Below are 27,508 nucleotides of genomic sequence, written 5' to 3'. Positions count from 1 at the left end.
TTACTTCAGTTTCAGATGTGTGTTAAAAAAAACACACATCTGTTAAATGGCTGAGTCAAATGTTAAAGACAGGCTCTGAAATCTTTTTTTAACTTGTTGCCAAAAATTATTATAGTACGGGATCTGACATGCCCAGAAATCTGCCTAGACTTTATTACACAAAACATTCATTCATACAAAATAATTATAAATTCATCCAAACTCTCAACCTCATAGCTGGAGCTGGATAATCTATGTGTGGTCAATAGATTCACCTGCAGAGACTTGACCAGCTCCATCCATCCGACCAACCTCCTCTTCTCTGTCTGACCTCACACTCCTGTAGCCCACTGCTCCCCTTGCATCGGGTCAAGATTCACATTATAGTATTTATTTTTATTATTATTTTGTTGGAACAAGATTTGATATTTCACACATTTTCCCCACAAACTGCGCGCTATCGGGCCTCCGAAGACAGAACAACCAGAACCACATTTAGCTGAGAACACTGAGCGAACCGAGTCAGCAGCATCAGGACCCAAGTCCTGCAAGCAAAACAAGTGCGACACTTCTTCAAGAAACCGATGCGTCGTGGCAACAATACCCGCAAGGTGTGCGACTTACCTCCAGGTTCCTCTGGTGTTGATTCGCTGAAGGATGTTGTTCAAATGCAGGAGTTGGACGAAGCGCAAGCGTGTCACTCCACCACCGTCCTCCCCTCCTTTCTCTCCCTCTCTCTCCCTCTCTCTCTCTGAGTGGCAGAAAACAGAGCAGGGAGACAGAGAGATGCTGCGGACACGAAGGGGAGGAGGTGGAGCGGTGCTGATGCTGATGCTGATGCTGGCGCTGCAGCCGTCACCTGGCACAGCATCCTCCGAGCAGGCAGTTTCCAACACATGTGCGCTCTCTGCCGGATTGTGTGAGAAGTAGTAAGAGCCAGTCCGTCTTCAGGAGAGGATTTTTACCACGAACAGGAAACTGTTGAGAGAGTCGGGACGTTAAAAATCTCGTTTGATTTTTGAAACATTTAAAGTTTACAGGTGAAACTGTATTTCTTACCTTTTTACACATTGACTTACAGTAGAAGAAAATTGATTTACTGAATGATTGTCCATCTTTCTGAGGAGTGTTTCTCCTGTTTCCACCAGCAGATGGCGCCAAAGTAGCGGAATCACAAATCCCACACAGCGGGTTTTTCTAAATCACGTCCATCATCTCTCTGTTTTTGTTAGAAACACACTCGTCGCATGTCAGGCTGCTACTTAATCTGGAAATCCTTCAGTGCTGGTTTAGCAAGGCCTGTCATGCTCATTACATTTATTTAGCAGCCATGTATTATGAAGTAATGTTTGCAGTTTTTTGCACATAAATGCAGCAACAGAAAGACAACGCTCATCTTCAGGGAGTCCGTACTGAGAAAGAGGAACATTAACAGCATCAAACGAAAAGGAAAAAAGCTCATTCTTTCATCCATTATAACATATATTTATTTTAAAAGTACACTCTAGGTTTGGCACAAGATGTAGGAATATTTACCAGAAGATACACATACATACACATGCATCCCTTTGAACTGATTCAACAGAAAAAATCATCTGTCATGGGAAGTATCGATTGTGAATATTCACAACTAACAAGGTAAAACATGAAACAATAAGTATAAATAACGATATTATGTAGTATTTTCTTTACAACAAATATATTTATGTGGAGTGTGAATTGTTGTGTGATTTGACTATTTGCAAAACTTGTTAAATTTTATTTTCTATGGCACTTTATTTATTAATAAGACATTAGGCTATTGGTTAAGTCTGCCACATGACAAAAGAAGGTGAAGGCAGCTATTTGCCAACCCTGAGTACACAAAGATCATCTAGATCATGTAAACGCAATAAAAGAAACACAATCTTAGACACAAAACAAGCAAAGCTAAAGGACCGACATATGGAGTTTCCTGCGGATCAACAATTGTCACAGGCTTTCAAAATCACAATTTACAAATAATTTACTAGCAGAAATATTCACATCTTATATACACAGTCTTGATTTTACATTTATTGTAATAGACTTTCAAAATCACAGTGACTATACTGCATGGAGCCACATTATACTTTTTCATATAAAGAAAGGTCAAATGTCTAAAAGGAGAGCTGAACATATACAGATAATTTGTTCTAAAAACAAATCTTGCGATCCTTTCATAGGACTTTCCTTATTTTTTCACTGTGCCTCCTGGTTGTTAGGACATACAACTACCGTGAAGTTCATAAACAGACCCTTTTGAGTAGGCACTCCACAAACTACAATGGCGCAGGTACGCTGGGGTGTATTTCCTCTGCTCTGCTAAGAACCAGTGTAAGAAAAATAAGCTGTTTTTGAAATTGTACTGTGTTCAAAAATATTTCAGCAGAACCACAGAATAAAAAAAGAAGCCTTAAATTCTGCCTACTATGGCCTCTTCAGATGTTAAAACTAATGAGAACATATGTAAGACTAATGACATAATTAATCAATATGTCTGCATTTGATTTATGAATTAACATTTTATTAAAGGGGAATTAAACAGATTATAACCGCCAAAGGTTGTCTACAGATCTCTGTGAGTAATATTGCAAAAAAAACTTTATGAAGCTTTGTGAGGTTTTCCAAGGAATCTGGGTGAAGTCTGATAAATTGTCTTAATTGATGTCACCTCAGTCAGCGTTTGCTGAGGCAGAGGACTACGCGTTTGAAAAAATAATAATCAAATAAGCTTATCAGACCACTGTAGCCTGCACCTCACCTCTGCACAAGACTCAACACTCTGAGTCTGCATTAGCCACTGTTTGCACAACACACATGAATACCTGGCCACACTGTTTGTGGTTGAGTTGCATTGTGGGTATTGTAAGCCTCAGGCTTGATAGGAAAAATAATGTGTGGGACAAAAAGACTCTGACTTGACTATTATAAGTCTGACAGTGTTTTCAGGGCACAATGTTAAATCAGTGAAATACGCTTTTTTATAAAAGGAGAAAATGTATCTAACAGTATTCGATATTTTAATGTCAATAAACAAAAGAAATTATAGAAATAAATGTGCAAGTGTGATCACAATCTACCTGATAAAATACTTTGAAGTCCTTTGCTTAATTATGAAAATTAATTTAATCTGATTCATAATCTAAAACATACAGTGGAAAAGAAAGGAGTAATATAAAGAAATTCATAAACACTGTAAACACAGTAAAATAAACCGATAAAACAAATGCCGTCATTCAATTTGAAAATCTGTATCATTTTTGAAAAAAGAAACTAAATGTTATGTGTTACAGAAGCAACAACACACAGCAGCCAGCACTGTGAAAATCCACTATTGTCTAATGTTACATGAAGCTGACATTCAGCAAATGTTGATATCTTAATAGAGTAATCGTAAAATTGCATTTTAATAATTGTCAGTTGTATGTTTTATAACTTTTACTAGACGCATGGTCTGAGAATTTAATATGTCGCTCTTATGTTTCAGAAACTCATTCATAGAAACGGTGAGCTGGCCTGCTTACAAATGCAGCTATTAGCCTCCCCATTGTTTTGTGCTGGTGGGCAACGGTGATAACATGATTGATAAGCGCGTGTTGTAGTGTGTATTGTGCAAACTCCCATTTGTCAGGGAGGAGTGGTAGAGCAGCATTTCAACAGCATTACATAAGATTGGAAGGTTTAAAAAAATCTAGCTATTGGTACCAATCTGTATTTAATACTGATGTGTGTGTATATATACACACACTCACACACACACACACAGTAGTTACTATGTTTTAAGAGAAAAAAACAGATAGAAAGTGAATTATGGCTAAAGGCCACCCAGACGACATGAGCACCTGGTCCTGCTGCCGGCGATGTAACCCAGGCACTCTCCAAAGAAGGAACAATGACCAACATGAAGAAGCTACATGAAGAGACACAGTTATAATAGTCTCCCAGTAATTATGACCCTTCCTCCCACCATGAGCACCTCCCCCCTCAGACAGGCAAGACATACTGTAACATGCAGTTGAATCTCAAGGTCAAGCTAAGGTGTAAGAAACAAAAAGCAAAATACTGAAAACATACAAGTTCTGATTTGCATAAATGTCCTCATCAGTTGTCTTTGTTTGGATCAACAGCTGTGAGGGAAAGTCTGAGGTTTTATTTATCGTTACTTTCCCCTAAAGGCAGCGCTGACAGTGAGGGACTGGGAGCGGTTCTTTCCGAAATCATTTACCACAGACAGACCGGCGTCACGGCGGGTTAACATGTATGCGGCATGTTCGAATACTTTCTACAAATCTCTGTCGTCCTCTTCCCTGGCGTTGATCCCATCGTGGAGGAATGCCTCCTTTTCTGGAGACATGGGTTCTAATTCATGATCACGCTTGAAACCGCTCATCTCCGTGTCCCTAGATGCGCGGACCAAAGCCGCCTCGGTGCTGTGATGGATACCGTAGCAGAAGTAGATCAGTAAACCTGAAAAGAAGAAGAAAAAAAGGAAATCAAGGCACAACATCATTGTTTGTGTAATATACAGTAGTCTCCAAAACTAAATTAGGGTTTTTGATTGTTTCAGGAACTTCCAGTCTGTTGTGACAGCTTATGCCAGCAGATGGAAACTTGAAGAGGGCTTGAAATAGGCTTCTCCATTTAGCAGGTCATGGAACACAGGGTGTTTTGAGAATACCCTTGTTGATCAATCCCAGTAAATTCAACAGATGTAACTCAGCTTTTTAAAGCAACAAACTACTGTCAGCAGTGAAATGTATAAAAATAACTATATTCACTTTACTCTTTTTACATGTCTTTTTTTTTTTTATGTCATTTCCTTTATAATGATGAAAAAACAAGACAACATAAGTAAACAAACTGCCAGTTGTATGTAAGTGGTCTGGACATGTCAGTGTAATCACTAGAAAGTAAAGTATTCTCAGTAGACATGTACCTAGAGCCATCCAGACCGAAAATCGTATCCAGGTGCCTCTGTCTAACTGCATCATGAGGTAGACATTGACAAACATGCTGATCACTGGGATGAAGGGCAATAGGGGAACCTAAGAGTCAAACATCAAGAAAGCACAACAGCATTTATAAAAACATTAAGTATAGGAAGAAAATAGTGTTTATAAGTATTTATTCTACACAGGATATGTTACTGGAATCAAACCTTGAAAGAGAGTTTTGTTTTGCTCTCAGGCTGTCTCCAGATGATAAAGGTGAGGACGAGACACGCCATAAAGATGACACTGAGGGCTGCAATGTTCCACAGGGCAAGTCCTCCCTGCACGGCTAATATACTGAACGTCAGGATCAACGTTCCTGCAGAAGAACGTGGAATTATATCATTTGAATGTGCACAAGTGCCATATGCATATGTAGTTTAATGTAGTATAATCACATACCCATGGCAGAGGCACAGATGTTGACGGTGGAGCCTGACAGTGTGGATGGCTCAGGGTTCTGTGGGAATAGCACGGTCCTGAAGCTAAATCTTTCCTCCACACCAGGCAGGATGCCCATACTGGGGACACTGATACCGTCGGCGAGCTCCACTTCCTCCTGGGTATTGGCTATATGATACACCAGACTGGGCTGATCTGGCTGATACCTGACACAATCAAACATATCAGGCAGTTAGTTGATTGTTTGACCTTTTATTTATTCAGGTTAAGTTTCACTGAGGTGCAAGATGCCTAGTACATGATGTCAGATTTCCATCTCACATACAAGAATGAACATATGGACAGATTCAATGTTTATATTTTGCATGTCTCCACACTGACCTGAGTACCAAGACGCAGGCAGCTACTAATGTATAGGCCAGCAGCGTTCCTATTGACATCAGATCCACCAGGTCCTTCAGGTCAAACAGAAAAGCCATGATTGCTGCAGAGAGAAAAAAAAGTAGAAATAGAAAGGTGAAAATATTGTTGTGTTGATTTGTTACTATCACTAATAATTTCAGGAACGTGTATCAAGTTTCCAAAATCGCTGGGTTTCCATCACAACTTATGCACAGAAAGCACAAAATTAGCAAATTATCACAATTATAAAAATAAGACCAGCTTATGGAAATATGATTATTGCTGTTCTTGTTTGTAGATAACAAAACTTCACAAAGGGAATACCAGTACAGAACCTTAGACCAGCCGGTTTTGAACACAAACACAACCACAGTCCTCAAGGTGAGAAACAGGTGTGACCATTTTTAATTAGTTTTCCATTGAAAACCATTAAACCCACTACTGGTGCCACATGTTTTAGTGCCACCACAAAGACGACTCTTTTGGTTTGGAGCTGTGAGGATCTCTTGGTCTTTTTAGTCCTCGTTTCCTTACTTTTTCTTGCCCTGAAGTATCCACTGATCTTCCTCACTCATTCACACACTTGTTATCCAGTATATATATTAGTTAGTTACAGTTGTGCTGTCAGGTAACTGTCATGTTTCCATGTTTTAATCTTCCTCACTGCAAATATAAGCCCCCCTTTTCCCTATCCTTCCTTATTTTACATTCCCTGTTTGTCTTACCAGACATAACCCCGGCGGTCACAGTGGACGTTATGGGGGATTTCCTCTCGTTGATGTGGGCCAGGAAGGAGAAGAGCAGGCCATCCCGAGCCATGGCATAGATGATACGGGGTAGGGGAAACATCGAACCCAACAAACTGGGGTGATGTGGGGAGGAAAACATCAGATTGGAATGACAGTTTGTAGGCATAGGGCAAAGGAAGAATCCAAAGAGGTCAGTGAAGGCAGAAGAATGAAATGGGGACAGGCGGGATGTTGGTTCAAGCATTCTGTAATGCCACCCTGCCAGATTTCTCTCCTATGGTTCTCCACATTCTTTTACTCTTCACTCCAATATTAAATATTGGGTTGTGTCTTCATGCAGTTTAGTTTGGCATCGATATTCATCCATGCAACAGCAAAATACAAAATATCTGTTAAGTTTCATTAGAAACCATGTTTAGTCATTGACCCATGTTAGAAGAAGTACTGTAGATACAGAACTTGGACTGCCTCAGCTAACTAAAAAGAGACCTGGTTATGTAAAGCAGGATTACAGTTAGTGATACCCTTTTCATGCTTGGCTGCAGGTTTCTTCAAAACCCACTTAAAATAGAATCTACAACCAGCAGGCTAGAGCATTTGAAAACCACCGCAGCTCAGCCCTGCGGCGTGACAAGAAACCTCAGCGAACATGGATGCAGTTTTAATACATGCGTGTTAGTGTCTCACCTGCTCCTATGCCAGAGGTTAGGGTTGCATTTAGCGGGGTTTCAGTGCGGGGGTTGATCTTGGCCATGAACTTGAAAAGCAGCCCATCGTCGGCCATAGCCCAGAGCACACGAGGCATAGGGAACATAGCACCCAGCAGGCTACCGGGGAAGACCAGCATTTATAGTATCCACACTTATACCGTGAAAGCAAACATTAACAAAGACACGGCTCTTACAACGAGCATCATACAGTATACATGTACATTTTGATGACATCATATACTGCATACCAGTGCATAACATGTTGTGTAAGTATATTAGTGGCATGCGGGAACCTGTTAAATATGAAATCATGCATTTTTTCACACCCATATAAATGTACTCTTAAATGTACTCTCTACATAGCTTTAATCATGTGTACAGTTCATAATTCTCAATTCAAAAATATTAAAATTAAACTATTAAAAAATTATCATAAGTAAAAATGCACCTTGTGGTGACCTTTGATGACACGACTTTATGTAATCCAATCACACATATACTAATGGTCCAGTATATTCTTAGGAGGGCTCCTATTTTTAGTTAAGGGATCAAAAGCCTTCTAAAGTTAAATACACACACACACATACACACATGCACGCACGCACACACACACGTACACACACACACACACACACACACACACACACACACACACACACACACACACACACACACACACACAAGCATATTTATCTGAGAGTAAGAACTGGAGTACATGGGTGACTCCTTACCTAGTAGACAGAGCACAAAGAGACCCTACAGCTACAGCGTATGTGGCTCCTTCCCAGCCCACATATTTAAAAGCTACAGGCAGAGGGCTGTTGCTGTCCAGCAGGTAGTATGGCATCATGAGGGTGAGGGCAGCAGAGACACAGAAGTATGCTACAAAGCAGATGAGCAGTGAGGATACAATGCCAATAGGAATGGCTCTCTGAGGGTTCTTCACCTCTTCACCTGGGACGCAGAAAGTGAACAGACACATACAGAAAAATTAATAATTGATCTATTACTTGCAATAGCAGCTGTTAATATTTTGTATTAAAAACAGTCTAGTTTATATTGGAGTTTGGAAGAAAACATTCAATCATTAATAATTGAATTAACTTGCATTACAAGTGTTTGTCTGTCACAAACTGTTCAATCTGAGGTTCGTGCACATCCTGATTCACCACACAATTCACTCCTTTATAGCCTCATTGGCAGAATTTCAGTATAGATGGAAAACTTGGCAAATAAAAGTATCTGGGAAACATTTCGTCTGCTATTTTGCAACAAACTGAACAAGGAGCTTATTTTATCTGTGCACCCACAAGACTGAAACACCCGAGTCATCAGCTGCAGGTGAGTATGCAAAAGTGATCCCAAAGGGGAACTGCGGTGAAATCCCATCACAGTGATGGAGAGTGTGTAACCTCCAACACCATTCACGACAGGTGAGAGTTACTGACTATAGGAGGTCAAAGGTCGTAGGCATAACAGTGCCAACTATTGTGTGAGTGTATGAGTGAGTGTGTGTGTTGAGGGGGAGGGGGTAGTGACTTCATACCATGTTAACTTTATTTAGCTAGAAATCACACTCACACATACAGATGCCACCACATGCCAAACTTAAACAAACACTCAGTTAGCTTCCCTCCAGCCAATCAGAACTCTGGAAAAAGGGGCGGGTAAAGCCAGGGGGCTAGAAAGCAGACATAGTCCCTTATTTTTAACAATCTACAGTCCCCAAACAGAACATTACATGTGTGAAGGCACCTGAATGTAATCGTTTTTTTTACATTTTAACATTTTCTTTCTAAATCTCATATCGTGTCCCAGTGCTTGGCACTTTGTGGTATCTTTTCTCTCTGCCTGACCCCTCTTATGTAACACTCTTGGGATGTTTAGACAAGCTTAGGATTGAAATGGTCCCAACTCCTTATCCAGTTCCACCACCCTCCTCCCCAAACTGAAACAGACCCTTGACACAGTCCAATAAATAACACGAAGCACAACAAAAACATGGCAGACAGAGCCAGTGTTTTGTGATTTCATCCAGCTCTGACCTGTAGTGGCGATGCAGTCAAATCCAACAAAGGCATAGAAACAAGTAGCAGCTCCAGACAAGACGCCTGTGACACCAAACGGCATGAAGCCACCCACTCCTAAACTCTCTTTGGTTGGCAATATGTCTGTCAAACTGAACAGGAGAAAAAAAATTATGATGATAATGATGACTTTGTTGTTTTCACTGAAATTCAAGTCATTTTGATAAAAATGTTTTCAGTGAGGTCTTCAGAACAACATCAACATGTGACAGAAGTGACGTCCTTACTTGACAGTGGAGTTGCTGGTGTAATTGGGATGTAGGATGTCTTCAGGGTCTATCTGCCAGTTCTTCAAAGTGCCTTTGACCAGGCCAGAGATCACCATGAACAGCAAGACGAGGACGTTGATACATGTAAAAACCTTGTTCACCATCGCTGACTCTTTGACCCCAAATGCCAGCAGACCTTACGAAGAGATGTGGAATGACTCGTTACACAGGTTGTGCATAACAATCTGTCAACTAGGTGTCTGTAGTGGTGAAATATCGAGATTAGGTGAACATATGAAGTAAAAGTGATAACACAAGTGAGAGGGTTGGACTGAAAGAAAGAGGTTTTCCTACCTGTGAGGGTGATTATGATGAAAACAGCAAACATGTCAGGATACTCTGCCAATATACCCGGTGCATTCATGGACATGTATTCCCTGCAGAAGTTCTCTATGTGCTTTCCTATCAACTCATCAAATGTGGCGCTCCATGCGCGGGCCACACTGGAGGTACCTGAGATGAAGAGAACCCAGTTGACGCATATCTCTTGCCCTTTGTTGCTTCACTCTCCCTCTCATCCATTTACATGTAAGAATGAACTACACCCTGTGCATCAACTAAAACTAGACAAGGCAAAACAACATAATGGGAAAGGTAGTGTTGTTTCATGTTTACCGATGATATAGGAGAGGATGAGGTTCCATCCAGTGATGAAGGCCCAGAGCTCCCCTACAGTCACGTAGGAGTAAAGATAAGCTGAGCCTGTCTTGGGAACACGGGCTCCAAACTCAGCATAGCACAGACCTGCCAACACTGAGGCTAAGGCTGCTATAAGGAAAGACAGCACAATAGCAGGACCTGTGGGCGAAGATGGAGAACACATAAATGAAGAGAAGCTTTTAAGATTTGTCCCACACCACAGCTTTACAATGTTTATAGTGATGTTACCTGAATTCTCTCGTGCAACAGCCCCCGCTAAGACATAGACGCCAGCGCCTAGTGTGCTGCCCACTCCCAGGGCCACCAGGTCAAAAGTGTTTAGACAACGGCACAGACGAGACTCCTCTGAGTTACAGTTCACCACCTTCACCCTTAGCAACTGCTTTCCGAAACGCAGGAGCTTTTCCAGCGCCATGGATCCCAGTCTGGCGTTAGGTAAGGGATGGGAGGGAAGAAGGCTGACCGGAGTCCAGAGGTCACAGGGGAGAGGTCACACACACCCTAACGAGAAGCAAATGATAAAAGAGATAAAGGTCAGTAATAAAATACAGCTTCTCACACGATAGATGAATGTACCAACATTTGTTATGTCTTACTTAATGATTAGACACAAGAGCATAGTAACAGGGAGACAAAACATTCCCCTTTAACACATTTATTGCAACAAATATTAGACTAATTAGACTCTCGCCACAGAGGTTGTAGTCTTCGCCGGCCTGCTTTGCAGACGATACATTCCTCTAAACTATAAATTTAAGAAAATATATTGCTGAGGACAGAATGATCCTGGAGTTTCTATTTGAAGTCACCCAGGATGTTTAAATGAGGAGTTATTGTTCCAGTGTTTTTTGTGTGATGTCTTCTAATGTTTCATACTAACTTTTTAAGTAATTGAGATCATCTTGTAGGAATGATATAACTGGCGCACAAGTGTAATTTATAAACATTTGTCACCAGGGATTCTGTACCTGCTTTTGCTATGTGGTGTCTTTACTACTTCCTTACCGTATGTAAAACACACTTACAGTTGAAATAAAAGCGTATCTATGCAGATCTTTTTTCACCCATTATCAATCTGGCCTGAGCCAGCTCTGAATGGTGTAGTTAAGTGCCCCCGACTATACTGGCACAGCAACATGCCATGAGTCTGAGTGAAAGTATATATACAGTGAGCTTGTATAAACACTGGCCTCACAGTGATTACAGAATGAGTAAAAAGGTTCACTTGTGCTTGACAAACTTGTAAGTAGAATACTGTTTCCTGGGGTGTTGCATAATGTAACCCAAATCCACAATGTGTGACAGCCAAAAAAAAAAAAGGGTCCTATAGGGACAATCCATCTTATTGCTGGAGATGTTGCCGACATATGTTATGTAACATAACACAACTCACCAGAGAGGAAGCAAAGCCCTGGAAAAGACTGTTCAACACAAAGAGAAGCATAACTCATAGGCTCATCTCATTTAGTATTAATTATTGACATAACAGAAGAAACCAAGCTTATGAGTATTTGTACAGGGACAAACCACCACTACTTTCTGTCCTCAGTCAACACAAGAAGAATAATGCAAACAATAGCTAATCTGCAAATGCTGAAAGACATTTAACTGTGAGGATGAGGTAGGTACATTTCCTTTTAACTATTAAGAGAAAATGTACATTCAAACATGCAATGCTCATTTTAGAAATTAGTTGTAATATCTAACACAATTCACAAGAGACAGTTTTAAAAACAGAAGCAGCTGAGGCATCCCAACTTCAAGTTTGGTATGTGACAAGCTACACAACAGACAATTCTCAAAATGCCCCTTTCTATAGAAGTCTCCACCTTCTTACTGTTCGCTTCTTTCTTAACTGGAACAAGTTTATCTTTGATAGCATGTTGCTTTCTCACCAAATCACACCGTCAAAAGCTTAAAACAAAGGGAACGAATGAACAAGAACAGTTTGAAACTGTCTCCACAAATCGAAACTAAGCTGTGAGAACGTCTTTCCTAAATGGTTTGCTGTGAGGATTTTCAGGATCCGTTTTGTGTTCGACATCTCTTACACATTCCCCAGTGCTGAGCTCACATGAGCTTGATGGGTGAAAGAGGAAAAACTATGAAGGGCAGATAGAGGAATGAAATGGGGGGGAAAAAGGAAGGAGGGTGTATAAACACGGAGTTGAGTGAGTGACATGCATTAGCAGAAGCATTTGTAGATACTGTAATGGCACCTCTCCAGAACCCACGGACATGGGGACATAATCCTAGAAAGGTCATGTGCACGGTCCTGTCACACCTCATGGAAACTTCCACATGGTAAATTAAGTGAAACCTTTTTTTCCTTTATCTTTTGTTGCAATGTCAGCAATGAGGATGGATGATTTAGAAATGGAGCGGAGCGGTGTTTCACAGGTGTAGGTCAAGTTGGGGGGTAGAATATACCATATACCTTCTTATTTTATGAAGATTAAAGTATATAAAAGTTATATTCATGAATTTCCTGCATTTATATATAATTATATTGGCAGTGTTCAGCTTGAATATATTTCGTTCAATCAAGTGCTAAGAAAGAAAAAAGTTCAATAAAAAGCTGTTCCTCAAGTAATAAATTAAATTACTGGACTAAATCAGCAGCAGTGAGACCACTGAGCCTGTGCTCATACCATTATTCATCCCAGGTAAATACTGTAAGTAGCTGATTATTACAACAGCTTGTTGTATGCAGTTATTGTAAAATGCAGTAAGTTCATTAACAAAGGCTTAGAGTGAAAATACTATTGGACTAGCCAGGGGTCAGCATGCCTGCAGTAAACACAGACAAAAGAAGCCTACATGAACTACGTGACCCCTCATTCACCTAAGCACAAGGGGTATACAGAGAGCATGGACAGTCTTCGATCAATATAATTCATCTGGCCAAAGGATAATAACTTCAATAGAGGCGAATCTGGCAGCTTAAACAACCTGTGTTTGTAACAGAAAGCCCAATGACATACACACACTGTTAATAATGCATACAGTGGCAATGACCAGATGATAAAGACCTCTGCCTGCATGGTGGAGTTTGAAACTACATGAAGCACGACCTACAGAAATGTACTACATCAAGATCTAACAATAAGACACAAGTCAGTGTCCTTCATGCACTGAAATAGATTAATTCATTAGTGCATGTCGCTTTTGAATTCATAGTTTGTTACACAGACTTACCACAGATTTCGATAATGTTACAGGGACGTCATTAGAAAGCATGTGTTCTGATCTTAGAACATTTTGACTGCATGCACGCAGACACACCTACATGACCCCATCAGTCAGTTTATACACAGATCTTGAGATGTGAACAAAAAAGATGCAGGCCACCAGCAGGAAGGAATGAATAGGAACGGGGGTGTGAGCTTTAACAGCCAATGAAATTAAAGTACATGACATGGTTTGACATTTAGGATTCATTTTCACTGCTGCCACTAAATAACTTCATTTATCAAGCAGTGAGTGTAACTGATGAAGGACACCATCTAAAACCGAAATGTACAGTAGGAGGAATGTATTTCAGAAGTCCACTGAAGATCAGTTTGTTCCCTTAAGGGAGAGACTCTGCAACAAAAGGAAGCTTGAGCAAAGACCTGCTCTTGCTGCCGTTTCGTTCTCTTGAGCAACCTCACTGCTTATTGTAGAAATAACGATAACATATAATGCATGTTGTCTGTAAGTAACCACTCACGTGCATACACTCAAACAATATTAACATTTTCCATCTGTTCCTATCCTGTGTGTCACAGTGTACACGCGATGCCATCAAACCCTGCTTAGTGCAGTAGACATCACTATATTAAAAGGCATAACTACTCTGTTAACAAGTAAAAACCCAGCTAACAGATTCAGCTGTGTACAGTGGCACCTGGAAACAAACTGATGCTGCTGTTTGACTGGCAGTGATGCTGGTGGTTTTATGGGCGTCCCATTGGGTCACCTTCCTATCTGTCAGGAACAGGGAAAGTAATATTCTGCACCACCTCCATGAACAGAAAAGCACAACAAATAGTATGTGATGAAGTGGCAATAATACTCCACATACATGGAACACCCATGTTTCCTAAATAAAGATTATCTACAATCAAAGAAAGCTTTGCTTTAAACCATACAGAAGAATCACGTACAATCTTTAATTAGCACTTATTGTAATACATAAAGCAACATACTGGCAGCCAGGTTCTGACCATGAAAAATACGTGTTTATAGTTTCTTATAACAAAACTGAGAACTTGTAAGAAGGGTTACATGACAGGCGAAGTGTCCTTCACCTGTTGGGACAATCCTCCTTCCTAACACAGGCCAGAGAAGTAACATATTTTAGGAAACAAACCATTGAGCTTCTACTTCCTGGACTTATTGTCAGCAATCCCAGAAGGGGGAAATTCGTTTTAAACATAAGCCTCAATACAATTGTGTATATATACATAAATATAGTATAGTTATACTTGTAACACTGGTATATTTGTTAATAGTGTGTGTGCGTCATTTATTGTGGTACTTTAGAGTTGACTGTGTGTGGGTTTAACAATTAAAAAGCTTGTTTGGGGGTTCACTGCCCCTTGAATACAAAGTTCAGAGTCTTGATCTGTTTAATCAATTAATCACTTCCTATTACAAAAGACCGTAATAAGCCTGTGATCCATGTTTTGTACACAGTATTTTCTGCAGCATTTGTTTCTGTGAGAATAAACACAAGTTACAGAGTAACATAACTTTATACTGGTGTCACTGAGCATACAGGAAACCTAATATTTAGCCTGGAGATGGAGAAAATATGAAGCCATAGCATGCTGAAGCTATTCCCAGAATCCATAGGAACCATGAAGGCTTTGACACACACACACACACACACACACTCCTCTGTGCATCAGTTTAGTCTACACACAGCCCTGCAGTCAGCAACATGCCTGCTAGTGACCCACTTTCAGTCCGGCTAAAGTTAGACCGCATGGAACTGGTCTGAACTGTCATCAGGATCGAAAAGGTCACCTCTTTTTACCAAGTCACTCCTGAATTAGGGAGTCATGTGGAACATAAAAATACTGCTGTGTAATCATTTAGTCGTTTTAAAATGCCTTTTTGATACACTTAAAGAAAGATTCAGCTCTCACAAACCAACAGTCACTCACACTACATATTAAATGATTATTGATGTACTCTCTTGCAATCAATGCAACACCACTTTGGGTGTTTTCCACACTTTTGATTAGTTAGTTGGATTTGTTTTTTTTTTTCTTTTTACCACTATGATTTGTCACAGTGTGAGGGAGTAATTTCCAACCACTGTTTTGCTGCTGGTTCTCCTGGTAGTGTTGTATGGACACTTGATGCTTTCATTCCACGCCGCACCACATGCACCACCCCCTTTCAATAGGTCTAAACCTGTCTGTCCTGCTTTCAGATCAGTTACAAGTCCAGGACTAACTCCCTTACTACTCTCACAGCTACCACCTTCCTCACATGCATCACCACCTCCAGCTCTCCGGGCTTCACTGACGCACTGAAACCCAATCAAATCAAGTCTTAACATACTTTGGGAATCGCATCGCATCAATATAAGATCACCAACCTAACTACCGAGGCACAGAGGTGCAAGTTTAGGGGAAACAAATTCCAATATTCACTTGATGAAAGGCGTGGACAGGCACATGCAGGCAGGCTGCAGGAAACAGTAACGCTACTTATAGGCACGGTAAAGTAAAATGGGGTCCAAGCAAAGCGAACATGTGGTTTACAGCTTGAGTAACTTCGCGCATTCATGAACTCATTGAACTTTACGCACGGACGCGCGTTTATTTAAAGCCCACCAACTGATGCAAACCCAGAAAATAATCCAGCATCTACATGTTAAACACCCCTTAACCATATGTTAGCGTGTGGATTCTTAACACAATGAATAGCGACGCTGTGATAGTGGTTTACCTTGTGGTTCCTGCGGGAGCGCATGAAAAGGTTGATCCGGGATAGTGACCGCTCGCTGGTCTCTAAACCATCAGAGACTGGAGAAACAAAAACTGTGTCGACACACGGTGATAAGTGGGAAAAAAGTGTCTTTCTCTACAGAAGGCAAGGACAATTTAAGCTTTAGGGTAGTCGAGTGCGTTCACAAGGAGGAGGGGATACAGAGGAAACAAGCAGCCCCGCCCGCTCATTAGTATTAAAGTTGCGCAATAGCTACTAGTTGAAACTGCCTTTGATGATCCAGCTACAACTGGAAAACGGGTTGAAATTAATGTGCATGATTTAGAGAACAGCTTTCATCAGACAGGTGGATTTAAAACACACTGACAGAACTTTGTGGTCAAAAATAGTTCTCACCTAAAATGTCAATCAAAACTTTTCAGAAATAATTTAAATGAACATTTTTATTTACAGGGAAACAAACACTAAAACAAAAGTCTTACACGTCAGAACAAAGCTTTCAGGTTTGGTATGGTCACCAGGGCAGTCTGTAAGTGAAAGAGGATGAAGTGGGGGGCAGAGAAGCATCAACATATCAACTGACTTTTGGCTGCTGGGAGAGAAATCGGTTTTCGCCTGTGTGCAGTGCTGTGGCCAACTAGAAAGTCTTTTTGGCACAAAAAGTTGAGTATGTAAGAGAAATAAAGCGGTTAAACAGAATCTTGTTTAAAGTTACAGATCATATCTTCCAAACATAACCCATGCCAACAAATGTTAACTCCTAATAAATTACACATTTAAAATATTGCCAGCGAGTAGCATGACTGAGCAGTACTTTTTGAGCTTACAATACAAGGCCTCATTTTGGCATCAGTCTTCTGCTGACGTGTTATCACACCTTTCTATACATAATTCACAATATTTACAATGTTCTGTTAACTTTCTATTTTCAGTCACGGTCACAGCTTTTGAGTTTTTACTTTTTTTAACGAGTCCTGAATCCATTGTTTGAAATGTCTTAAACACAACTGAAGATGACTAAAATGTTGCTGCTGTCATCTCCTCCTCTACGACTTGGCTTCCAAAAATAGCTTGATGTCTTTAATACCATGCTCTGCTGCCACAGTGATGATGTGGTCCAGTGCATTCATGTGGCGCAACATCTTCACGACCTCTTTAATCTGTTCCCTGTTGGCAGATACAGTATGTTATATTAAAAGCAGCACTAACAGTTCCAGCATTACAACATAGCCAAAAGGTACGGAGTAATTTAGGAACACTTAAACACACACAGTAAATTGTTATTACAGAATATTCTATCCTATTCAAAGCAACAGGTGTACTATTACAGCAGAAAAGTTCTCCAATCTAAAAAGCTGTATGTACAGGGTCACTCACTTTGCAGTGCGCCGCTCCACATCAGACCCCCCCAAGCTACTGCGGTGAACTGAGTTGGCCATATGGGTTAGGTAGCGACAGAATGGCTCCAACTGAGGCAACGTTTTCTGGCCCTTCAGCACAGCGAACCACTGCGCTGGCAAACACTCCACCACCTGAAAGAGGTGCAAGAAAGAGTCAAACACCTGCAGGATAGGAAGGACTGTACCAGTTGTGTGTACATACATCTACGCACACCCACTCTTCCAATGTCCACCTAACATGCCTATTTAGGCCAGGTGAGAAGCGAACCAGCCTAGAGGATAAATGTGAGTGTCTCCTATCAGCATTCCTCAGACTGAAGAAGCTTCTTGGATGAGTAATTAAATGTTTTGACCTAACAAGAAAGAAGTCCAGTTGCCATCACTCAACCTCCACACAAATACAGGGAAGTGATGAAAAGCTAAGCATACTGACATCAGCTAACAGGCTTTTAATAGGAATTACGAGCATCTCTCATGAAATTGGCAGATCCAAGAGAAAGGTCATTTTCACTGCTAATGTTATAAAAAAACTGTTCAAATTTTAATTACAATAAAAGACCCTGTAATTTCCATAGGTCTAGACTGAGACTGAGTTAATGGACATGTGAGATCTTCACTGCACTCACTGACCAGCTTGCACGTCATACAGCTTGTCCCTTTTAAAACGTCTGTGTCACATTTACAGAGGGAATGGTATGTACCGGTTTCTACATTTGCTATTACATTATGTTAACAATGGTTGTCCAATAAACAACACACCACACATCAACTCAACTCATCCTTTGAAACATAGACTGACATGTAATGAACTGGCTGAAAACAACATTTCTGAACATAATTGTTTATGTACAGTCTACTGTCAAGAGTATGAAGACAACACTGCCGAAGAACTCATTTGCCTTTTACATTAAAATCCCTGATATCTGCAAGGTAAACTAGGTTATCTTAAACCATAAACCAAGCCAATTAATCATTTAAAGTAATTTAAGTAAGTTCTTGAACGAGAAGTTTCGCTCTCGTCAGAACAAGACATTCTTGTCAGTTGAACATTAATGAACAAGAACACTTCTGTACCGTTCTATGTTTTCACATCTAACATAACAGAAGAAAAAGCATCTCCTACCTTTTGACACTTTTCAAGATTGTCCTCAGGCGTATCGGTGGTCTGCAGCGCAGAGAGGATGTATCTATTGAGGGTGCTGTCCAATGCCAGGTCCCTCAGACAGGAACTCGATAAGATACCATCCCACTGCAGGATGTTGCCCAGAAGCTTAGGAAAGACAAAAAAATTGGCTTCGACTGTATTCATAGACACCAGTGTAGCAACACAACAGTACAAATGTCAATTACTTCTGTTGAAATAGAAATAAAAGCTGCCAACAAAGTAAATCCAGCCAAATGACTTTGCGAAGTGTTCTTCGTCTCCTCCTCTACTTTTTACTATTCTGCTAACTGTCAAGTATAAAAACAGTCATTTGCACTTACCTTCACACAGGACCAGAACTGCCTCTGGTAGAATAAGTAGGGGCCGCTATTCTTGTTCTCCAACACGCTGAACAAAAGCAGTACACATTTTTAATCAGTTAAGTGTCATCTTACAGAAGAAAACACGGGACTACCTATAATATTAACAACTGTGTACCGTACTTTTTAGGGTAGAGTGGAAGGAAGACATCTTCATCCAGTGTCCGCCTGGTCCTCATGACAATAGAGTTCAAAAGCTCCTAATGAAGGAAAGTAGGAAACCAAGATGACAATAATTCTACCACAAGACTAAAATAATTCTATAATCCTGTTTATTTACAGGTGAACTAGATGATGTATATGTAGGTAGTAAGCAAGCAGACAATACCTGTGTGTATCGATTATCCCCGTGCAGCACAGTGGGGTAACTTTTTGTTAGTCTGTGAATGAAGCCTATGAGCCTGGTTGTCTGACTGCTTGACAGTGGGTCCCACACTTGCTCTGCCAATACTGACACACACAACACACACAAAGAAATGCATTATTACACATGAAATAATTTGTTAGGTCAGGAATTTTTTTTCTTGTAAGCCAAGTGCTGCAGTTTTCTCTACCTGTCAGTTTGCTGATGATGACCTTCTCCACAATAGCGGGCAGCAAGCCGATATCACCGTCTCCTCTCTGCAACGTGCTATTCTCTTCAAAGCCGTAAAACAACAATGACTCAAACCAGAGCATGTACTCAAAGTTTGCACACTGTGCCTGCACAGAGAATAAAAAACAAAGAACATAGATTTCATCCTTAATCTTTCACTGCCATTTCAATTATGAAAGAGTTACATGAAAACCATCCATGGATGCCCTACCTCGAGAGGGTTCCACGTAGTCACTTCTAAACGCACGAGGGGGTTAAATAGTTTGGGCAGACAGAGGCCAATGTAAGCGTCTCTGTAGCAGTCAGCATAGTTTCTCCTCCACATTTCAAAACGGGATTTGATGCAGTCAAGAGAATGAAAATCCTCCACCACGTCCTCAAATACTTTCTTACATTCCCTGATGATACGATCTGGATGAGATAAACGGCATGAGTTTGATGTGTCTGTGTTTAATCAAATTTCCTCAAAACATTTGCTAATTTTTCCTCGTTATGGTTGTCACTATCATTGTTGTAAAAAGTGAATGATTAACCTTTCTCCATGTTGAAGCTGGTAATGTCAGTAGAGGTTTCTTCATCATCAGATGATAAGCCTTCGTTATGCTCAGTCCTCTTTCCATTCTGCTCTCTAGCTTGTCGCCTCCGAGTTCTACACAATTAAAAATCAAGGACAGATTATTATATTTGTGACCAACAATAACCAGCTTTTGCTTGGCTAGTATCTAACCTAATAACTAAGCAAGTCTGTAGAGACAAGAGACTTTTACGTTTAGCCTAGAAACATGTCAGAAAAATTCATCCTACAAATCCTGGAAACATGTCTTTGAATTTAAGTGAGCTTCATACCGTCGTGCTTCTCTTTCTGCTATTCTCCTCTGACGACTGTGCTCCTGGTATGCTGCACGGTCTCGACCAAATGAGTCTAAATTAGGAGCCATGACAGCTTTATCTGAAAGAGAAAGGAGCCATGTTAGAACCGGTAATGAAAAGTTGAGACAACCCATAACCTATTTCTTAACTTTAATATCTCTCTCAACATAAAAATTATTTACTAATCTGAAAAACAAATTAGGGGTGTAACGATTCTCCAAATCCACTGTTTAGGTGCTTTTTTTTTCTTTTTACAAGATACAAGATACAAAGCTAGCTTTAACTTAAAACAGCATAAACATGTTTTGTTATGATTGTAATGTAATAAGAGCTCAACAGCTCTTAGTACATTACAGCTTTAACTTTCTCACCATGGGGAAAGTCATTTCAGGCAGGTGTTGGGTCAGCAGGGTAGAGTGGGGGTAAAGTATGCTACTTGGCACTAAGCACTGACCCTGAGTGGCATGCCAACATACAGACAGCTTTGAGTTGAACACGGCGTTACTTTCTTAATTTAAAGACCATGCACAAATGCAAGTGACAGGTCCAGGTAATATTTTAATAATTTGAGTCCATCGAGAAGCTCCTATATGGGAGAGCGGATTGGAGGTGGGGGGTGTCACACTTTTATCTTCCAGGTTCAGATCTGTGACATGAGGTGCTTACATGGCAGTTTTAGTCTTTGTTTTAGATGCGTTACACCCCTGTCAGGTTCGAACCAAGCCTCCCAAGCTATTAGCTAGCAGCAGCAATAACAATAATAAAGTATTTGTAATTCATTTCTAGTCACTTACCTGTCTACAACTTCTTACATGTTATAGTGAAAGTGACAGATGACAAGTCACCAACAGAACATTTTTTTCATCTTTTCTGAGTCAAGTAATGACTTGACCACCAAGCTGACTCAGCCATTAAAGAGAAGCTGAAACAGCTCCTCCAATAAAACATCCATACGTACATGCTCACTCATTCAAAAAAATCACACTTCAAGAAAGTTTAAACACACGGATGAGGAAAACACAACAGCGTAGTGGGAAACAAAACACACGCACACTCACACCCACATTCACATATACATACAGAGAATTAACAAGGCTGTTCCAATAAATCATAAAAACCTTCAAGATGGACTGACTTGAAAGGCTTGCAAACTCCGACGATTCATCTTTAATATCATCCTGTCTTCTCTGGACAAGTCGTGAAGCCCGTTGCCTTAGTAACTGGTGCATGGCAGCCTCCAGCTCCAGGACAGCAGGCACCTGAAAGATACGATGCCTTCTGTGACCTCTGATCCAAACAAAATCAGGGCTCCGACTCACAGGGATGTCTTGTTGTGGGGACAAGAGGAGCACGACGCACAGTAAAATACTGGAACTAGAATATCACTAGTGTTGGATGAAAGGTTCTCTTTAAAACTTCCAAATAAATAACACTATGCGCTAATGTTCAGCCAATTAAGCAACAATTTAGTTTACAATTTTCCAACACTGACAATATACAGTTCCAGTTATGATGTTTTAGATGAATAATGGACTCCATACTAAGTCATGCTGATAATGTTTGGTTAGCCTCCATCCATCACAATGTTCTGTGCAGAGAGTCATCTGATAGGGTTAAAACAGACATTAGTGTGGGTGAAGAATTGCATGTTGGCAGCTGGGAAGCCAGTTCTCTCCAGGTTCCATGTAGTTGCTGCTCTGTTACTGTGGGACCAAGACTATGTCATTTTGTTTACACATGCATTTAGTAAGTAGCTGCAGGTGTATAAAAACATGGTTGGTGTTGGAGATGACAATTCAGTATATTTTAAGAGAAGGGACTCATCCTCTTTTTTAGACTAGACATTTGTGTATATGCTTAGTTACACCATTAAATGTGTTTTTTACAGCTCCATCTTATAATCAATGTCACTAGATAATGACATATGACAATTCTGTTCAAGTATTTGAAAACGTGTATGTGATTCATTATGAACTAAGGGTTATTTGTAAACAAAACCCAATTGCAAAAGTATATTGCTGAGATAATTTTTACATTCCATTTTTCAGCAACGTGAGCACTTGTGCAACTGAGAAATATATGAAGTATTGAAGGCAAATGACTACATTAACTATAAAAGCAGTAACAGCCTTCTGATAATTCTTATTAATGCGTCACAGAATTCTTATATTCTATCCCTTTACAGTCCACACTACTTGCTCAAAGATTACACAGACACAATACAGAAAACTAATTACACAGCAGACAAATTCTCCCTTACCTTTTCACTGAAACACTCAAGCAAGTCTCCAACATACCCTCGCATTTCTTGCAAGAATTTATATTGATCTGCATTGTCATTGGATGAGCCCTCCAACTGCTGTATGGTGCTCTCAGATGCAGCTAGGTCTTCTTCAATCTGTTTGTAGCGCTTGACATTTGCGTTGTGGCCTGCACACATTTGGCTCAGCCTAAGGACACATGACATACAAGGAAAAACAGAAAGGATGACTTAAATGGGGCCCCAAGGACAAACAAAGTCTGTTTAATCTTATGAACTAACATGCACCAAGAAGAAAACTGTTTTAGACTGCACACATAAAATGAACACACCAATAATAATGAAATAAGGCAATGAGCTACAATAACTCACTCCTGGTTGGACAGGAGTTGTAATTATGGGGAAAACTGTAACTCCTCTCCAGACCCCCCATATTCCCTCTCTGGCCCTTACACTTGCGGGTAGCTTTGCTGGGTCCTCAGGACCACAGCACATAGAGATGGCAGCAGCTGAGCAGAAGACTGATATTAGACGTTGCTGTTGTTTTCCACTGAACCTACCTATCCTGTAGGCGTTTCTTTACCAGATCAATGGATACTGGGGTTAGATCACTAATAGGGACCCCATAGTGAACAGTGCCGTTGTCTGTTCGGCCTGTTGGCTTGCCAGTTTGTGGGGCCACAGTACTGTAGGTGAAAGGCATGCTGTAGGAAGAGCCATAGGGCTGGCTCTCATAGCTGTTCTGGTAGTAGACAGTGTTGTCCTCAGGCTGGGTGCTTTGGACCTGGTCATTGGAAAAATAGAAAAAAAACCATGATTTTACTACTATGAATAAAAGCAATGCCATCTACCTCAAATTCAACAGGGATATATAAAAGAAAAAGGTTGTTTAAACTAGTGGATGACCAACATTTAATTTTCCATGGCTGATGTCAATTTCAAGCTTTATACAGCAGGATGTTGATCAGGTTTTTACAATTGAATAATTACCATGTAACAATCTGTTAACTAAGTGAGCATTTAATGAGTTATGAAGATTCTGTACTGTCCCTGAATGCCTCACCACAGCTGCTGTGAGAAATGTTATGTGGTTTATGCCTGTGTATGTTAGACTCATTTATGACAAGGAAAGAGAAAACCTCTCATATATGGGAGATGTTATATAATTTGCAAGACTCAGTGAGCCTCTAAATAAAGGGAGGGACACTCTGTGTCTCTCTGAGCCACTAATCTCACTCTACTGTCTTCAAGTGCTATTACAATGCATCCTGGTGAATCATTGACACTGGAACAGCAAGACAAGAACAACAACAGCCACATTTTCAGATTTCTGACATCATCTTGGTATTGGTTCTCGTGGCATCCCTACTACAGACAAATGCTATTATTTAGCCGGCAAAACTGCAGACACTGACCAATGCTGATTAACGATAAATGTCAAGGACTGACCAAAGATTGATCAATTGTTTGATCACTAATTTGAACCAGCAATTGATCTACAGATAAGTTTCTGGATTACTTTGGACTAAAGTCTATAAAAGCCCTGATAAACTGTTCCCATCACAACATTCCAAAGCTGAAAGTAACGCCATTAAATGTTCTTGTTATCCAATTACTAGGGTCTAGTTATCAAGCTTTAATCCCTTCAAATACTGTATCAAAATTCATGCCTACCAACAAATGCAACCACTGAATGTTTGATATTTTTACTTGATAAATGACAATTTAATCAATAATCAGGCAAAATGTTTTGCAGATGGTGATAATGACTCAGGACATCTTACCTGGGGTATGCTGATTCCTTTCCTAATCTGCTCCTGCTCCCAGCGGCGCACCTCCTCATCTTGACCTGCATCCAGTGCCTCATCATCACTGCCTTCGATACCTGTATATGTGAAGGGATGTTTATAGCTTGGAGAAAAAAAAGACTAAATACAATAATAGCTTATTAATGTATGGTCATTGCAACATTTTTGTACCTATCTCCTCAGCTATCTTTTGTCTCTGGCTTTTGTTCCTGACGCCACTGAAGCTGATTCTCTTCTCTTCTTCATCGTCACTGGCATCTTGATCTTCTTGGACCATACGTTTCTTGGTAACCTCTGTCTCTACTAGCGGTGCTTCACCACCGAGCTCTCTAGCCATTTGACGGCGCTTTCTGGCAGCGTGGATGAATGCTGCATCTGGGATCTCCCCTGGAGTAAGAAAGAAATTCACTTGATCTTGATCCAAGTACTTGTGTAGACGTGTGCACTAAAAACATCTTTCAGGTTTGGTTTCATAATGCTGCAAGCAATGCAATCAAGGTAATTCCAAGAGTACTTCAAAGACTGAATAGAGAACAAATAACTTGGGGAACAATAGAAAATGTATTCTAAAATCTTTTAGGACAATTCAATTTTAAAATATTATGAAAAGTAAACCCAACATGTCTATTTTGAGTAATACTGCAGAAACCTAAAGAGCTATTAACAAGAACAGGAGCTAGCACTTTCTTTACACAAGTATTAAAGCGGTTGTGTTAGTGCTGATAATGAAAGGACAGGACAAGACTTTAAATGTGTGTGTATTATACCTGGTCTCAGGCTGCTAAGCGAAGAAAGTGTGTTGAATGTTGCTCCAGTGTGGTTGCTCCTGGACACCTGACTATGCGCCTGGCCACCTTGACTCTTCACTTCATCCTCCTGCTCATCAGCACTGTCCACCTCCATTTCTTCTTCCCCCTGTTCACTACCTGCTCTGCTAGTAACTTCCTCTTTGATGGCAAGTGCAACTGGGTGAAGTGGAGCATCTAGAAAAAGAGGACACAAAAAATAGGCTCACAAACATAGAAGATCTAACAAATGGTGATTTGCTTATACATTATAGTTGTATAGCTGAACCATGTAGTGACTGATTTTATGCTTCACTTATGGAGAAACTACTGAAATGCAATGTAGTGCAGTAGTTAAACTCTGAGGCATTGAGTCTTTAACTTACGATTTCAGCCCATTTTCAAATTCTAGCAGTGCTTAAGTCAAACATTAAGCATATATATTATCTCCAAATGTGTGTTAGTATGTTGCACAGATCTTGATATAAACATCTGCCAATACATCCAGAAATAACAAAGATGTGTATTAAACCTTTGGAGATATTTGTCATAAACTATATTACATGTGCAAGACAAAAGATGCTAATACAAGCCATCTTGTATTAGCAAATAAACTTCACGTTGGCTCATATATGTAGATGTGCTCACATACAGGTTGCTGATGTGACAGCAGAGATGACAGACAACGTATCCCACCTGATTTGATTTCCTGTTTGACATATCCAGACTTCTCCAAATCCTCTTTGTACTCTTTCTTCAACTGTTTCACAATCTTCTTGCTGTGGTTGGATTTCTTCACCCTGAACACCTCGGATCCTTCTGTTTACAACCAGGTTATAAGAGAGAGAGAGAGTTAGATTAACCAGCATCCACATTAGGTTGGTGGTCACAGAAATGTGTCCACCTGAAGGAAATTAAGCATTTATGATAGCCTGTATTGAAAAATCCGTATCCTAAGTAGAAACAAAGGGGGTAACATTAAACCCAAAACAACAACAACATGCTGTCTTCGGCTAACGTTAACTAGCTAGTTAGCTAAGTTAGCCCTGCGTTAACAAGTTACCTTCATCGTCGTCGAAACTCAACAGAATGGATTTAGTGGGTGCTGGCACCGTGGCCGGCTCTTTCCCTTTCTTTTCTTTCTTGGCAGCTCTGACGTTGTTAAGATTAGCTTGAAGGCCGTTGCTGTGACAGATATCAGCGGTGCTAGCTGCTCCGGTGCTGCTGATACTTGAGGTCTCCATGAACGGGATCTCCTCCGCCACAGGCCCAAACGATGTCGGCGCCAGCAGCTGCTGCTGCTGCTGCTGCTGCTGCTGACTGTCCTCCTGGTCGTCCTCGTCCGACTCATTCCTCCGTCGAAAGTTTGCTCGTTTCGCCTTTTTAAACATTGTGTTTCACGGTTACATGCATTGAGCCATGTTAAATCGCAGGACACATCAGTTCAATTCTGCAGTTGGAGCCAAAGGGAATTATCTCCACACCATCAAGCAGCCATTTTCTGTCATAGCTTTTCTTCTTCGGCTTCAATCTTCGCAGCGTCGCCGGCACATGACTGACCTCAAGTGGCCAAAACTGGTATAGCGGGCAATTACAGCTTTGCAGCTCAAAGCTGGAGGAGGTGTGTGTGTGTGTGTGTGTGTGTGTGTGTGTGTGTGTGTGTGTGTGTGTGTGTGTGTGTGTGTGTGTGTGTTGAATGTACGTGTGATAAGGCTTTTCTTTGCAATTCCGCCTAAAAGACCAGCATCCTGCTATCATCTCTTAGCTGTTCATGCTGAGACTGGACTCTGCAAACCTGAGGCATCTGTTTCTTAAACTAGACAGTCTTAATGTATTTGTCCTCTTGCTCAGGTGTGCACTGGGACCTCCCACTCCTGTTTCTTTTCTATTTAGAGCCAGTTTGTGCTGCTCTGCCAGTGGAGTTGTGTTGCATGAGCTCTTCAGTTTCTGTGCAATTAGCCTTCATCTCTTGGAATAAGAATAGACTGATGAGTTTTAGAAGAAAGTTCTTTACTTCACAAGTCTGCAGTTGCTAATGCACTAGATTTTA

General features: G+C 40.6%; 3 protein-coding genes across 4 annotated transcripts in view; all 3 read right to left on the bottom strand.

The window, feature by feature from the left end:
- Positions 1-727, bottom strand: part of mtus2a (microtubule associated tumor suppressor candidate 2a) — a 31,927-nt gene extending 31,200 nt beyond the window's left edge. Inside the window, 1 exon segment of the mRNA XM_026370775.1 lies at positions 604-727. The gene's annotated coding sequence lies outside the window, so the exon portion shown is untranslated.
- A 726-nt stretch (positions 728-1,453) lies between these two features.
- Positions 1,454-16,404, bottom strand: slc7a1a (solute carrier family 7 member 1a). Of its 2 annotated transcripts, none has more exons than XM_026370776.1 (13): positions 16,217-16,404; positions 10,499-10,771; positions 10,226-10,408; positions 9,905-10,063; positions 9,569-9,746; positions 9,300-9,433; positions 7,986-8,208; positions 7,232-7,371; positions 5,775-5,877; positions 5,394-5,599; positions 5,159-5,310; positions 4,937-5,045; positions 1,454-4,467 (listed from the first exon to the last, which is right to left on the bottom strand). In XM_026370776.1, the coding sequence occupies exons 2-13, from the start codon at positions 10,683-10,685 to the stop codon at positions 4,283-4,285; spliced, it is 1,959 nt and encodes a 652-aa protein (XP_026226561.1). In that variant the 5' UTR covers positions 10,686-10,771; positions 16,217-16,404; the 3' UTR covers positions 1,454-4,282. The 2 variants fall into 2 exon arrangements, with proteins under 2 accessions (XP_026226561.1, XP_026226562.1); XM_026370777.1 differs by lacking the exon at positions 7,232-7,371 and adding an exon at positions 6,521-6,657.
- Positions 16,405-16,639: 235 nt separating this feature from the next.
- Positions 16,640-26,988, bottom strand: paxbp1 (PAX3 and PAX7 binding protein 1). Its single transcript, XM_026371406.2, has 18 exons — positions 26,522-26,988; positions 26,155-26,277; positions 25,441-25,656; positions 24,845-25,060; positions 24,650-24,750; positions 23,426-23,649; positions 22,866-23,055; positions 21,741-21,864; positions 20,582-20,684; positions 20,269-20,384; positions 19,947-20,146; positions 19,695-19,842; positions 19,469-19,590; positions 19,264-19,340; positions 19,102-19,168; positions 18,740-18,886; positions 17,594-17,748; positions 16,640-17,383 (listed from the first exon to the last, which is right to left on the bottom strand). The coding sequence occupies exons 1-18, from the start codon at positions 26,847-26,849 to the stop codon at positions 17,263-17,265; spliced, it is 2,778 nt and encodes a 925-aa protein (XP_026227191.1). The 5' UTR covers positions 26,850-26,988; the 3' UTR covers positions 16,640-17,262.
- Positions 26,989-27,508: the final 520 nt, after the last annotated feature.

Source organism: Anabas testudineus, chromosome 14, assembly GCF_900324465.2.
Source record: "Anabas testudineus chromosome 14, fAnaTes1.2, whole genome shotgun sequence".
Lineage (NCBI taxonomy): Eukaryota > Metazoa > Chordata > Actinopteri > Anabantiformes > Anabantidae > Anabas > Anabas testudineus.
Note: the sequence above shows the minus strand (reverse complement) of the source record. Positions and strands in the feature narration are given on the sequence as shown.

Coding starts and splice junctions, on each gene's coding strand:
- slc7a1a (XM_026370776.1), bottom strand. CDS start 10,685: ATGGCGCTGGAAAAGCTCCTGCGTTTCGGAAAGCAGTTGCTAAGGGTG. Junction 10,409..10,498: donor TGTTGCACGAGAGAATTCAG/GTAACATCACTA, acceptor CTTCGCCCACAG/GTCCTGCTATTGTGCTGTCT. Junction 9,747..9,904: donor CATCATAATCACCCTCACAG/GTAGGAAAACCT, acceptor TCTCTTCGTAAG/GTCTGCTGGCATTTGGGGTC.
- paxbp1 (XM_026371406.2), bottom strand. CDS start 26,849: ATGTTTAAAAAGGCGAAACGAGCAAACTTTCGACGGAGGAATGAGTCG. Junction 19,169..19,263: donor CTTCCACTCTACCCTAAAAA/GTACGGTACACA, acceptor GCTTTTGTTCAG/CGTGTTGGAGAACAAGAATA. Junction 17,384..17,593: donor GTGGAGCGGCGCACTGCAAA/GTGAGTGACCCT, acceptor ATCTGCCAACAG/GGAACAGATTAAAGAGGTCG.